At 37.7% G+C, this 13,905-nt stretch overlaps 1 protein-coding gene across 1 annotated transcript in view; it reads left to right on the forward strand.

Moving 5' to 3' along the window:
- GPC5 (glypican 5) overlaps positions 1-13,905 on the forward strand; it is a 704,510-nt gene that overhangs the window by 223,225 nt on the left and 467,380 nt on the right. The window contains exon 6 of the mRNA XM_040584385.1: positions 12,350-12,470. Coding sequence (XP_040440319.1) covers positions 12,350-12,470 — 121 coding nt within the window. The remainder of the gene's footprint in view (positions 1-12,349; positions 12,471-13,905) is intronic.

Below are 13,905 nucleotides of genomic sequence, written 5' to 3' on the forward strand. Positions count from 1 at the left end.
CGTACCATGATGTGCTTTGTGTATAGTGTTTACATTATTCCTATTTTGTCTGATATTAAGAATGTGCGTGTAAAATATGCTTTTGTAGTACTGATACAATTTTGTGTAACAAAAACTGAAATGAAGAATACATGTCTTAATAGGCCAGTTCAAATACTTTCCCAGTGGCTTCACAAACAGCCCTTCAGCCTTCTCCAGACAGTTGATTAGTCTGCTACAAGTGGCTTCTAAAATGTGAGCTCTTCATGCATATGCTACTGTCTTTGAATATGACTTTATTTAAAGCCCATATTCTTTGTGAGTTGTCCTGAAATACTTCAAAAATTGCCCATCATGCCTGTCATGGAGGGTGAAAAGCATCAAAGGTTATGGCAACCATATTTGTCTTTGGTATAAGGCTAGTTAACGACCAGTTCAGAATGAAACCTTTACTCAACTGCAATTGATAAAATGCGGCATTCTAGAAAGCACATAATTTCCCATAAAGATTAATTAACACTAGCACATAACTGGCATTATACTGTAGTACTTGTTTCTGTTTTTTAATAAAATACAGCATGCTGTACAGCTTCTGGTCCTTAACTCTGTATTCATTCTTCACATGAGCTATTCAATGCACTCTGAAAAGAGGCAATGCAGATATTTTGCAAATCAGGTCATATGAGTACATCCAGCAAAGGTGCTGTGAAAGAAGAAAACAGTTACGAGTCAGTAGCTGAACAATCATCTAGCTGCTGAGAAAACTTTTTCAGTATAATACCTGGTATCTTTTGTATAAAAACAAAACGAAACCAAACTGTATGGTAATATAGCTGGGGACTGATTTTCCTCCCACACAGATGTACATGAGGTAAGCATGCTTGCATCAATGTAAAACTGGTTTGAACCAAGAGAGAATTACACCCTATATCTCCTCAAGATAACGTTACATTCTCTGGTATTTAACAGTACTGAAAATGGGAACAGGTTAGAGGGAAAGGTTTTATTTGGGAAAACCAAAAAAACAATCAAAAAACAACAACCAACCAATAACCCTGCCCCCCCCCCCAAATGATTAAGCACATAGATGTCATAAAACAATTAAGACAAAAAGCCTTAAGTGTTGGATACATGTCATCGATTCCCAGTTTGCAGCATCATCATTCATGCACATTTAGATAAATTAGGAAGATACAGTGAATCCAAAGCCACAGAGATGGATTGGCCACTTACATTGATTTATTATTAATTCACCAATCTTTTGCTAACTCTGAGTGTACTCTGACAACAGAGAGGGCCAGTATCTGGCAGCAGCATCACCGCCAGAGGGAATTTCACTGTTTAGAATAAACAGGAAAAGATCTATCAAGTGGCTCATGTCAGTGACTTTGCTGAAACAGCATTTCACTCTGGGCATTGCACAGCAAGTTAGGTTGGTTCCTTCATCTGACCTTTATTTGCTGCATGACCTTCTTTTCTTTTGTCAATAATCATATTCAGGTTTATTATCTGCTTGGTAGTCCTTCACCATAACTTAAATGTCATTTTGTGATAATTTTCCATAAATTACCTCAGAAAAAACCCCACCACTCAATAAAAAGGAATGGATTGTGAGAGTGAACCTTTGACATGATTTGTAGTGGCATAGTCCCTGTGTGGCTGTGAGATAAATATTGACTGTGGAGGCACTGTGTCAGGTATCAGTCCCAAAACTATCAGGTGCATTCCTGGTCCCTAGAGGATACTTGGTTTGTGTGCTGTAGCATTATGTTGGACAAAATATGCAATGTCAGGCATCTGTCTCCAAGGTTTGGTGTCCTACATACTGCCATATTCACGTGAGCCTTTTGCCATTTCCAAACAGAGATGTTTTAGTGTCCTATAGGGGAAGCAGGTTTCTCAATTTGAGACTAATTAGGCTTGACAGCTTTGTGCTTCCAAGTTGTTTGGATTGTTTTTCCAAGATAATTCCTTTTGTTTTGCTAGCTGTTTGCTGTAAACATTTATGTGCTTGTTTATGATAATTAATATCTCTCATTTCCTTGCTCCACTAAATGAAGGTGCAATAGAATTATTAAGGTTTTAAGATTTCAAGAATACTATAAGAAGGAGAGATGTTGTCCTCATTTATCTAGATTTAGTGTGCTTGCATATGTCTGCTATTCAGTTCTTTTCTAATGTAATAAGAATTTATTTTCTCAGTTTTAAACATGTGACTTACCCAAGGCACCTAGTTTAAATGACATATCTGTCTCAAAGCTCCTCTTCAGTTCCTTTCTCTTCAACGGAGCTTGCAATTACTTGAACACATTTACTTGTTGAGGTGCATTACAGATTGATAGTAGCTCCCTCTCAGATGCTTTTTCTTTTGCCTCTATGGAGATTTTGTACATTATTAGAGTGAGGAATTCCCCCTACTAGTGTGTGATGCTCAACAGACTTCGTTTCTGTTTGGCAGAACAGAGCTGTTGTCTGGGATGTTTGTCTTGCTCTTTGTGGCATTAATTTTGATTCATATATAAAAATAGTGTCTCCATCTAGAACTTAGCAGTGTACTGCGGAGCTACATACACATAGATAACTATTATGGTGGTTGCCATTAACCACCATTATGAAGGCTAATTTCCATGGTATCTTTCAAGTACAAATTCTTCAAAAGTTCTTGAACTTTTGAAACATTGTAAAGGCTAAATTTTGAAGCAAAAAAATATATATTCTCAGATTTTGATAACATGATATAGAAATTTTCTTTACAGTAGGAAATAAAGAGTAGTTATGGAGAAATATTTTTAAGTTTTCATAACATTTGGGCAGAATTCTTCTAGAATTCTAGAGTTAACGTGGACTACTTCACTCAGATGATATCCAAGAAATGGAAGAAGGAAAATCAGCAGGAAAAAAAAAAAAAAAAGTATTTAGAAAACATTTTACCTAACCTTAGCTTGAAATAGATTACCTGAAATAGTTAATGCAGATCCAGGCAAATTTGGAGTATTTCAAACTGTCACAACTGTGCTACTGATCGATTTTTAAGTGTGATCAGAATTTATTTGTTGTGGTAGAAGAAAGCTTCAAAACGTAAGTTTTCAGTGTGTAGATTATAGCATTTCTTCTGAAGAAGAAAAATTAGCTTTAGTAGCTTTCATGTAGTAGAAGTTGCATTCTTTGCAAAAAAGGATACTTTTAACAGACACATATCCATACCACATTTCAGATGCTTAGTAAAAGAATCCTTCTAAATCCTTGTTCCGTACAGAGCAACTGAAGAGAAGTTGGTGATTTTGGAGGTCTCCGGAGGAAGACCTCTCTGCCTAATGCCTGGCCAACCAGATAGCCTTCTATGATGCAATGACTGGCTGGGTAGACAAGGGAAGAGCAGTGGATGTTGTCTACCTGTACCTCAGTGAGGCTTTAGACACTGTCTCCCACAACACCCTCATGGGTAAGCTCAGGCAGTGTGGGTGTTGTGAGCAGACAGTGAGGTGGGTTGGGAACTGGCTGAATGGCAGAGCTCAGAGGGTTGTGTCCAGTGGCGCAGAGTCTGGCTGGAGGCTGTGGCCAGGGGTGTTCCCCAGGGGTCACTGCTGGGTCCAGTCCTGTTCAATTTATTCATCAATGACCTGGATGAAGGGACAGAGCATACCCTCAGCAAGTTTGCTGGTGATACAAAGCTGGGAGCAGCGGCTGATACCCCAGCAGGCTGCACTGCTGTTCAGCGAGACCTGGACAGGCTGGAGAGCTGGGCAGAGAGGAACCCAATGAAGTTCAACAACAGCAAGAGTAAGGTCCTGCACCTGGAGGGGAACAACCCCATGCACCAGTACAGGCTCGGGGTTGACCAGCTGGAAGGCAGCTCTGCAGAGAAGGACCTGGGTGTTCTGGTGGACAGCAAGTTGCCCATGGGCCAGCAGTGTGCCCTGGTGGCCAAGGTGAACAATGGTGTCCTGGGGTACATTAGGGGGAGTGTGACCAGCAGGTGGAGGGAGGTGATCCTCTCCCTCTCCTCCGCCTTGGTGAGGCCAAATCTGGAGTGCTGTGTGCAGTTCTGAGCTGCCCTGTTCAAGAGAGGCAACATCTCCTTTATGAGGGAAGGCTGAGAGAGCTGTGCCTGTTTAGTCTGGAGGATACTGAGAGGGGATCTTATCAAGGTCTATGAATATCTTAACGTCAAGAGAACGGGGCCAGTCTTTTTTCAGTAGTGTCCAGCAATGGACACAAACTGCAGCACAGGCAGTTCCATCTGAATACAAGGAAGAACTTCTCTACCATGAGGGTGCCAGAACACTGGCACAGGCTGCCCAGAGAGGCTGTGGAGTCTCCTTCTCTGGAGACATTCAAAACCTGCCTGGACACGATTCTGTGCAGCCTGCTGTAGGTGACCCTGCTTTAGCAGGGGGTGTGGACTAGATGTGGACTAGTCCCTTCCAACCCTGACCGTTCTGTGATTCTGTAATGAAGCCTTTGGGATATCTAGTTATTCCATTAGCACTTATTATTGCTTATTAAAAAAATTATTCTTGGAAGACACAACTGACGTCAAAGCTATGATGAACTGGCTTCCAACCACTATATATAAAATTCTCTCAAAAACGTTGGTCTTCAAGTTAAGATCATGAAGGATTGTTGGGTTTTTTTGAGCTTTAGAGGAGTGACTGTAGGATTAGAACATAATGGAAGTTATTATTGAGATGATAGAATTTGTGCTGTATAAAATAACAGAGGTCTGGGTCAAACTTGCAAATTCATTAGAAGAGATTCTGACAGGCTCTGTAATAGTTACTTCATTACATACTTCAGTGTGATTTGTCTTATTCCCATAAACCTACCTCCAAATAAGCAAGTTTTTAATGAAATACCTATTTAAAAAAGAGTATTCCAAGGACATGTCACCTAGTTTTCAAATGTAGAAAAGCCCTCTATTTATATTCTCACTCTCTTTCTCTCTCTCTCTCTCTATATATATATAAAGGCTGACCTGCTATTTTTTCCTTTAACAAGGCAGGTCTGGTCAGTGATCAAAAGTTAAATACATATCTTTTATTAGATTTGTTTCAGGCTAACTTACTACAGGAAGTAGTAAGCACAAATAACTTTTACTCAGCTGTTTTTCTACACAGAATTTGCTGTAAATGTAACAAGTGTATATGCAATCAATTTTTTTTCAAATATGTAACAAATCACACATCTAAAAATAAAATCTAATTGAAGAATTCAAAGGCATTTTATTTTCTTTTAAAATAAATGGTGATCAATTAAAAAGAATTGAAAATGTCTAGGACAAATGGAATCTGTCCTAGAATTACTATAAATACTGTCTCTGTTAACTAGGTGTGAAATATTTTTGACAAGTTTTCTGAGGATAACTGGAATGTCTACTTTTTAAAAACTATGTAATACTAGACAAAGATAGCCAACACACCTGTCCAAGCTCTAAGCATTTTTTATGATTATTGTGATTCTTTGATTTGTTCAGCTTTGTTAACTAAAATTTGCACCACTAAAGGCTCTTACTCATTTGTTGCTGCACATGTTTACTTTTTACTAGTATTCAGGTAATTATTAATTTCTCGAGTAGGAGTAGCAGTTACCCAGAATTTTGAAATGTCCAGCAGCGATGAAGATGCTAGCAATAGCAGGTGTAAACCAGCAATTATCAGCAATCATAAAGCAAGCAAGCTGAGAAGAGGTATTAAAAATTATATCCCGGGTTTGAAATCAAAGAAAATGTAGTGGGCACAGTGGGCTATTTTACCATTCTTAAACACAGTGAGACTGTATAAATACAGGTGCTTGCTTGTAACTTGTAAGTGCCAGCAGCCTAAACTGTGAAGTAATTTAGAATTCAATTAATGTAAGAAGTTGAACAAAACAAATCCCTTAGCAATGCCAGTACACAAATGCCTACTTTTCCAAACTAGAACATACAAACAAGAAAATAACAGTTGTGAAGGAGAAGCATACTGCAAAACTTGCATCTTGGTTACTGCTTCTATGCTAGTTAAAGAAGATGAATACAGGATAGTAAATACAGTAAATAGATTATTTTAAAAATTAAGTTATTTTGTCTCTTGCATATTATACTCTTTGTCTGGACCTTCCCAAAGAACCCACAGGAAGTAAACACCCAGTTTCAAACTACTTCCCTGGGATTTCAATGCTTACTTCAGAGTCAGCTGGTAAAAATCAGCACTGTTTCATTTACTACAAATTAGTTTCAAATAAAGACAATTAAGTCAATGGAGAGACTCCTGCATTGTTACCAGAATGAGGAGTTAGTGGTTGTTGTCTGCTTGGTCTCATGGAGATTATGGTAATGCTATCAGTTAGGATTTCATTTGAGATGAAACATCACAAATGGAGGTGTGAATCCTATTGCCACAAATTGACAAAAAGAGTAAGCTTTGTCAGGCGGTGTCTCTGTACAGCTGCAAGAGCTATGAACCACCTGAACCTTCTACAGCAGTGTGAGTGCCTGATACACATGAGTATTTCAGAAGTAAAGCAATGCACCCCATTGATCAAGCCCTTCACGACCAGAGCAGTTGTCTCAATATCAAGACCCTGTAACTTGACAAGTTAACATAGAGATTCCTGAATAGCTCTTTATAAAGTCAATTAAGCCAAGCACTGAAAAGCCCAAGAAGGTGGTAGTAGAAGGTAATGGTAGCAGCTTGCAGAGGGACATCAAGATGGGGCAAACAGCTAAACTTGCTAAAGTACAGGACATCACCAGGTTTCCTGGGAGAAGCTTGACTGCCAAGATGCTTAGGGTTGTTCTGGAGAATAGTATTTACTGTGATAATATACCTTTATTTTGTGATAATATACCTATATTCTGGGTAACTGCTACTTGAGAAATTAACAATTACCTGAATACTAGTAATAAGTAAACATGTGCAGCAACAAATAATATACCTTTCGCTACTTTAATCTACCAATTGGAACATTGTCCCAGTGCCTAAAAGCAGCTCAACAAAATTTATTCCAAGAAGTAACAAGTTTGAATCCCACTCAGTATCCTCAGTTCTTTTTATGATTTGCTTGCTTGGTGTCCTAGTGAACCTGAAAACATTAAAGGCAAAGTTAGTTCCTCTGTCTTTCACTTCCTATCTTCAGCATTTGAAAAGTAGCAGGTCTGATGCAAAACACTTGTAACTGAACTGGGAGCTGAACTCTGAAGTTTGGATCTAGATCAAAACTTCATGGCTCAGACCCATTTTTAGCATTGATTTCTTTATCTGTTCTGTGCTGATATTACTCTACAAAGCTAATGTGAAGCAATGGAAAATCATATCAGTTCCTGACAATTATTTATGATGTATTAGTATTTGTTGTCATCACAATATAATATAGATTATTTGTGTCAGAGGGAGAGGTACAGATCTGCTTTAAGCACAATGTCCAAAATGGCTGATTCGTATGAGAATGAATATATTCATTACTTCTAATAGCTTTTCCAACTGCATGTACCAAGAAGCCAGTGATAGCCAATAGAACATCATCTTCTCTTTTAACAGAGATATTGATACAATCAAATGTAAAACCCACTGACTGTACTCAGAGATACAATAGAGAGTAATAGGAAATTTATATGAATATTCATGTATTAAGCTCAGAAAATGGGCACCTTGTTATTCATCACTTTAAAACATGTTTATAGAATACAAATATATTGGTACTTGAGGGTTTTTTTTTCCTAGTGCTGATGAAAATGAATAGTACTTGGGGACCAAGTCTGCCTATTAAAGTGATGTGATACATTACTATGCTTGTACAGAAATGAGCACAGATGGCGGGTCTATTACTTCTCTAGCAAGAAATTCGTCATTTCACCACACACACCCCCCCAGGATTCAAATCTAAGCAACACTTGCTCAAGTCAGGCTACCTCTGCAGGGATCCTTAAAATGTTTTTTTCCATTACTGGTACATTAAGGGTAAAAGAAACAAAGGCGATCAATGCTGTATTAAAACTTTATAATGAATGAAGTCTCTCAAATCAAGAGCCTGAGATTTTTATATTTTTCCCCCAACTAAAGGGAAACATTTTGCATGTAAATGTAAGTCAACAGGGATGAAATTTTGTGTACCATGCTCAGATTCCCAATAGCCCATTTCACTCTGACAGATCATTTAGTTCACATTAGAATGTTTGAGGATTTTAGATTTATAGATGTTTGTTAGTTAAACACAATGATATATAGAAAATACCAACATAGAAGTAGGTTTATATTTTTCGTATGCAGAAGACATAATTTCAAGCAGCAAAAGAGTATATTAAACAGAATTTGACTTCCATAATCTTACTTTTATGATAAGAATCAATAAAACAATACTTTATAAGGCTTTGTCAATGCCTTACACACCTGAAGAAAAAAAAAAAAAAGGCTTTCAACCTGCCTTGTGACTTGTCAGAGCCCATAATTACGACAGTTGAAGTTATATGGTAGTTTTTAATGTCAGTTGATCAAAGCCAGATCACCTTGCAATGAAAGCAAATCTAATATGGGTTAGATTTTCCAATAACAGAAAAAAATGCAAACATATTTGTTTATTTACTTCGGTATGTTGAGTGTATTCACATTTGGGGGTTCTATACTGAGACCACCATCATTTAGCAGTGCAACATAAGGTGAAAAATGTCATTCAACATTTATGCTGTGAGCTAGTACAGAAAGCGTTTACTGACCCTGGCTGGATGGCAGGTGCCCACCAAGCTGCTCCATCACTGCGCCTCCTCAGATGGACAGGGAGAGAAAAATATGACAAAAGGCTTGTGGGTTGAGTTAAGGATAGGGAGATCACTCAGCAATTTACTATCATGGCCAAAACAAACTCAACGTGGGGAGTTAATTTATTACCATTCAAATCAGAGTAGGATAATGAGAAATAAAACCAAATCTGAAAACATCTCCGTACCCAAACTCCCCACTCCCCCATCCCCCTCCTTCCCAGACACAATTTCACTCCTGGCTTCCTTCCCTGCCTCCTCCCTGGGAGCAGCACAGGGGGACAGGGAATGGGGGCTGTGGTCAGTCCATCACACATTGTCTCTGCTGCTCCTTCCTCCTCATGCTCTTCCCCTGCCCCAGCGTGGGGTCCCTCCCACGGGAGAGAGTTCTCCACGAACTTCTCCAACGTGGGGCCTTCCCACGGGCTGCAGTTCTTAATGAACTCCTCCAGTGTGAGTCCCTTCCACAGTGTGCAGCCCTTCAGGAACAGGCTGCTTCGATGTGTGTCCCCTCTTGGGGTCACAAGCCTTGCCAATAATATAATAGAGTTCCTCTACCTCAGAAGCAGATACGTATTTTGCCTTTGAGACAATATGAAAAGAACAACTATAAAAGTGACTAGGTGTGGGAGAGAGAGAACCAAATTAATTGCTAACACTTTTTACTGGTAATTAAATCCAATTATTCCTTATGAACCACAGCTGAAGAGGAATTTAGAGGATGACAGGTCTAAAGAGGTGGGGGAACATGACTGAAACTCTTAATATGTGGTCCACTTACAAGAGAGTATTACTTTCCCAGCTACTTTCTCTCATGTGAAAGAAGGGAGTTAGTTAGTCCTATGGTAAATACCAGCTATGCAGGGGTGTGGATTTTGTTGTGGAAACAGCTCAAAAAGGAATGATGGTCAGCCTTGAATGAGTCATTGCCAGATAATTCCCAGATGAGCTAAATTAATGAAATTGTAGCCTAGGCAAGTCTCAACTTCTGTATGATTTATTTCTTCCTGCATGGATAGAGAAATGAGTATTGCCAATTCAATGAAAGAAAGAGAATAGGTATTATTTTTCACGTAGTTATGCAATTCACAGGAAAATGTGTCATAGTTGGGTTTGCAGCATTTGAAAAAAGGTGTTACTTGAAGAATTCTGAGTGACAGAAAGTGAGACCATGGCTTTTGCATGCTGTGAGACAGAAAATGAGAGCACTGTGTAGAAAGGATAGCCGTAACATTTAAGATTTTTTTTTCTAAATAGTGTTACACGATGAAGGGAATTTGCTGTATTGTGCTAAACCAGTGTGTTGAGTTAAACATGTTGTCCATCTGGTGACTGTAGTATTATTCGGCTGGAAAGGGGAAGGAAGGAAGGAATTCTGTATTGAATTATCTATTTTGATTTAGACAAATGACTGTGAAAGAAGGATTTTCAAGGAAAACCTTGGAGAAGGTTTTTAGGTTTGGGGCAGGGGGGTTGTCCTTAGAAGCTACCAGAAGATTTGTTGACCCTACTCAAATTACTGTGTTAAACGTTTCCCCAGGTCTAGCAAGCAGGCTGCAGATTTTGTACACGCCCCTATAAAAAGCATTACCCCATCACTACAAGCTGGCAAATTGCCCTGTCAGTGCAAGGCAGCACAAAAAGCTGTCTGCTATAAACCAAAATACCACTTTGTGAAGAATATGAACCATTCATATTCTCAAGGTGTTAAACAGTGCTGTGAGGATTTTTTTTAAACTCATTTCAACTACCATGTTCCAGTGAACTACATTAAGTACATTAAGCCTTGCTGTCCTGATTGTGCAGCATTAACATCCATTACAAGTAATAGTATGGCTAGTGAATCAGTAAAGGGTTCCATAATGGTGTTTAGTAATGAGCTTATTATTGTTAGTATTTACCTTTAGCTGATACAGTGTCCTGAATATTGGATATAGCCGACTATTTTCTCAAATGAAGAATGAGTAAAGTAGAATCTTTAACATGTGACTAATCCTAGGAGATCATTACTGTGGTATCTTGATACATAATTGATTTTAAATTTTATATCTGTTTTAGTGAACTTGATTGCTTGCAAAAGAAATATAGTACAGTTGTCCTAAATAGCCCGTGAAGAGCTGTATGTAGAAGGTCTAGAATTTTAGTATTTACTGTGTAAAACTGAATGCTTTAAAGGACAAGCAATGCTGGATCTTGATACCTTGAAAGTCTAGGAAAACGTGGCTGGGCCTTAGAATTAGTTCACTTTTGAAGCATTTTGCAGAACATGTAGTCCAAAAAGTGTCTTTGTGTAATGCCTAAAGGAGCTACTAGTTTTTGTCACACATATAGAAGGCAAATCGTGCTCTCTGGGACCTGTAGAAAACTTGTTGTCATTTTGTGTGACAAGGTTAATTTATATGTATGAGCATAGCCAATGTCATTTTAAGAATGGTACCTGGTCTGTGTATGCTTCCTTAGGAATATCTTTAACCTCACTTAAGGTGATATTTAAGCAAAGATCAAAGACAAAATATTGTTGCTATGTGGCAACCTTGTTTTAATAAACAGTATTCACTGTGTAGCATACATAGAAGGTTTTCTGCAGAGCTAAGAGGACCTGCAATATTTTTTCGTAAAACAGATTCTGCAAAATTTGAATAGGCTGTGTTGTGTATGCTCATATACAGGTCTAACAGGCAGGAATTTAGGCACCACTTCTCACCATTCCTGGTAGGGTTCTGTCCATTATTTTTCTTACAGCATAACAGCTGGCAAAATATTTTAGAGACAGAGATATATAGAGCTATCCTCTTTAGGGTATGCAGACAAAACATAACATATGGAGGGTATTTGCATAGTGTACAGTATCTGTGATGAGAAGGTAGATACTCAGTTTTTCTTGGCTAACTTGAGCATTACATATAACATGGGAAGTTGAATGAAGAATTGTATCTTAATAAGCCACAGAATTCTGCTAGGTGGTTAATTTTGGTCTCTGTATCTTGTGTTTTGATGCATTAGAAATAATGTTCTACTTACTACAGCAGTTCTTTCTTGAATGAACATATATCAAGTTTCTATTGTTTCTTTTTCACATATCTAGCTACTAAGTAAATTTTGGCCTACTCTACTTATATCAGTTATGTAATTCTAAATAATTTATGCTTATTTTGGCTGTTTTCCTGCAATAAATATTTTATCTGTATCTGTGTTCGCAAAAGCACTACAAAACTTCAGGTGTAGTTCTGAACATACAGTGTGTATACAATCTGGAGTTTGTTGTAAAAATCTGAAATGTCATACATTTAGGCAACCACCATGTAGTTATATTTAGCAAAAGAAAAATAGGGGACAGTCTTTGCACACACAAAAAAACATCATAGGGCTGAATGTTTCTTGCTTCAGAATGTAGATAACATTTTTCTTGTTGAAGTTTGTAGTAAAATTAAAGCTATAATAAATCATACAGCTTTGTGGAATGTAGTAATTCTATTATGCTGTATTTCTTTTCTGTGAAAAATATGTGCATGAAATTAATGTCTCTCATTAAAGTGGAATTTTGGTGCCATAAGTGTTGATACAAACTGGAAGATGACCCTCTGAGAGTAGAATAACTTACTAAACCATTTTTGTGTATGTGTTTATGTATTAAACTAGCTATACTCATCGTGTCGTTGGCAGTGGAATCAAAGCTCAGTCTGCAAATCCAGAAGTAAAAGTGAAGGGAACAGATCCTGTAATAAGTCAAATTATTGACAAGCTGAAACATGTTATTCAGGTAAGTTGCTTTTACATATAGATGTAGAACAGTACTAAAGACAAGTCTAGTAATGAAATTTTAAGTTACTTTATTAGTTTACTGTACATTAAAGATTAATTGTTAATTCAAGTTACTGCTCAGTGCACATCAACAGCAAAACACTACTTGCTCTTCTTTCTCCCTTCAATTATTAAGAATTATTTCGTTGAAAGTTTCGCATATGGTTGATGAGCGTAGGAAGTCAGACTTTGCCACCCGGGCTATCGGTACCTGTTAGTACTACAGCTCAGCATTACAGTAAATGTACAGAAGCACAAACAGTATAATTTAGGGATCTTAGCTGGGTCCATATGTTTAAAAAACAATAAAACATAATTTCCCTCTTCCCACTTTACTAAATCTAGGTTCTTTCTTAACTAGTCTTGCTGTGAGGTTTTCTGCTTAGATGCCACATAGAAGACCTAGGAAGTTTGAAGAGGAGTGCCATGCTTGCTAAAGGAGTTGGTGCTCATTACCTGATGTACCTATCTGTGTTACTAATTTAAGGTTTACAAGGCATTCAATTTTCAGTGTGTTTATGCATAATCATAGTATTGTAATACATTTAAAGGGTTACAGGTATATTTTATTACATGCTGTATCTATATGCACAGATAGCTAGAACTGTGGGAGAAAACCTGGTTCTGCTGAAACCAACCATTATTTTGCTGACAACTCTATATTTCAGTTGAAAAATACAAGTTTCCATTCTGGTACAAAGACTCAGTGATAAGATATTTCTACTGGCATTTCTTGTCAGTGACCCATCTAACTCAGTATCCTGTCATCTGCACTGGTAAAAGTAGAGGCTACTTAGAGCATGCGAGCTTGACAACTTTATGGTCTCTACTTCCCTTCTCTATCTTATTCCCCAAACATGAGTATTAGACGGCTTTTCCTTGCCTAGTGCGTTTCGTTCCATCTAAGGACTTGCTTTAATTTTGTTTTTCCGTCTTCTTGGCAGCTTTTAAATAGTTTCCCAAATGGTTTCTGGAGTTGAAATATTACCGATAGCTTCATGGTAAACTCTCTCAGTTCTTATTTCTCTATTTGTGAAAAATAACTCCTCTCTGACAGCCAAGGAAAGAGTGGTGAAATAAAAAAAAACGCCCAAAACCCAAAACATAACAAAAAAAAAAACCCAGAAAAAAAGCTTTTCTGTCAGTAGGGTTGTTTTCTGGGAGAAGTGGCATCCAGATTGAAGCTCAAAGGCAATCATTATTCCTTCCTCCTTAAAATAAGTATCTTTTGTAGCCCTCCAGCTTCAGTATGCTTTTGTCTCTTTTTCTTTATTAAAATGGTGAATACAGTGGTGAGAAAATTAATACAATTTTCCATCCAAAGAGATACTATGACTTAATTAATTACACTGCAAGGAAAAACATTGCAAATATTACTTGGGTAAGTCTCAAGG

This window comes from Falco naumanni, chromosome 2 (assembly GCF_017639655.2).
Source record: "Falco naumanni isolate bFalNau1 chromosome 2, bFalNau1.pat, whole genome shotgun sequence".
Taxonomy (NCBI): Eukaryota; Metazoa; Chordata; class Aves; order Falconiformes; family Falconidae; genus Falco; species Falco naumanni.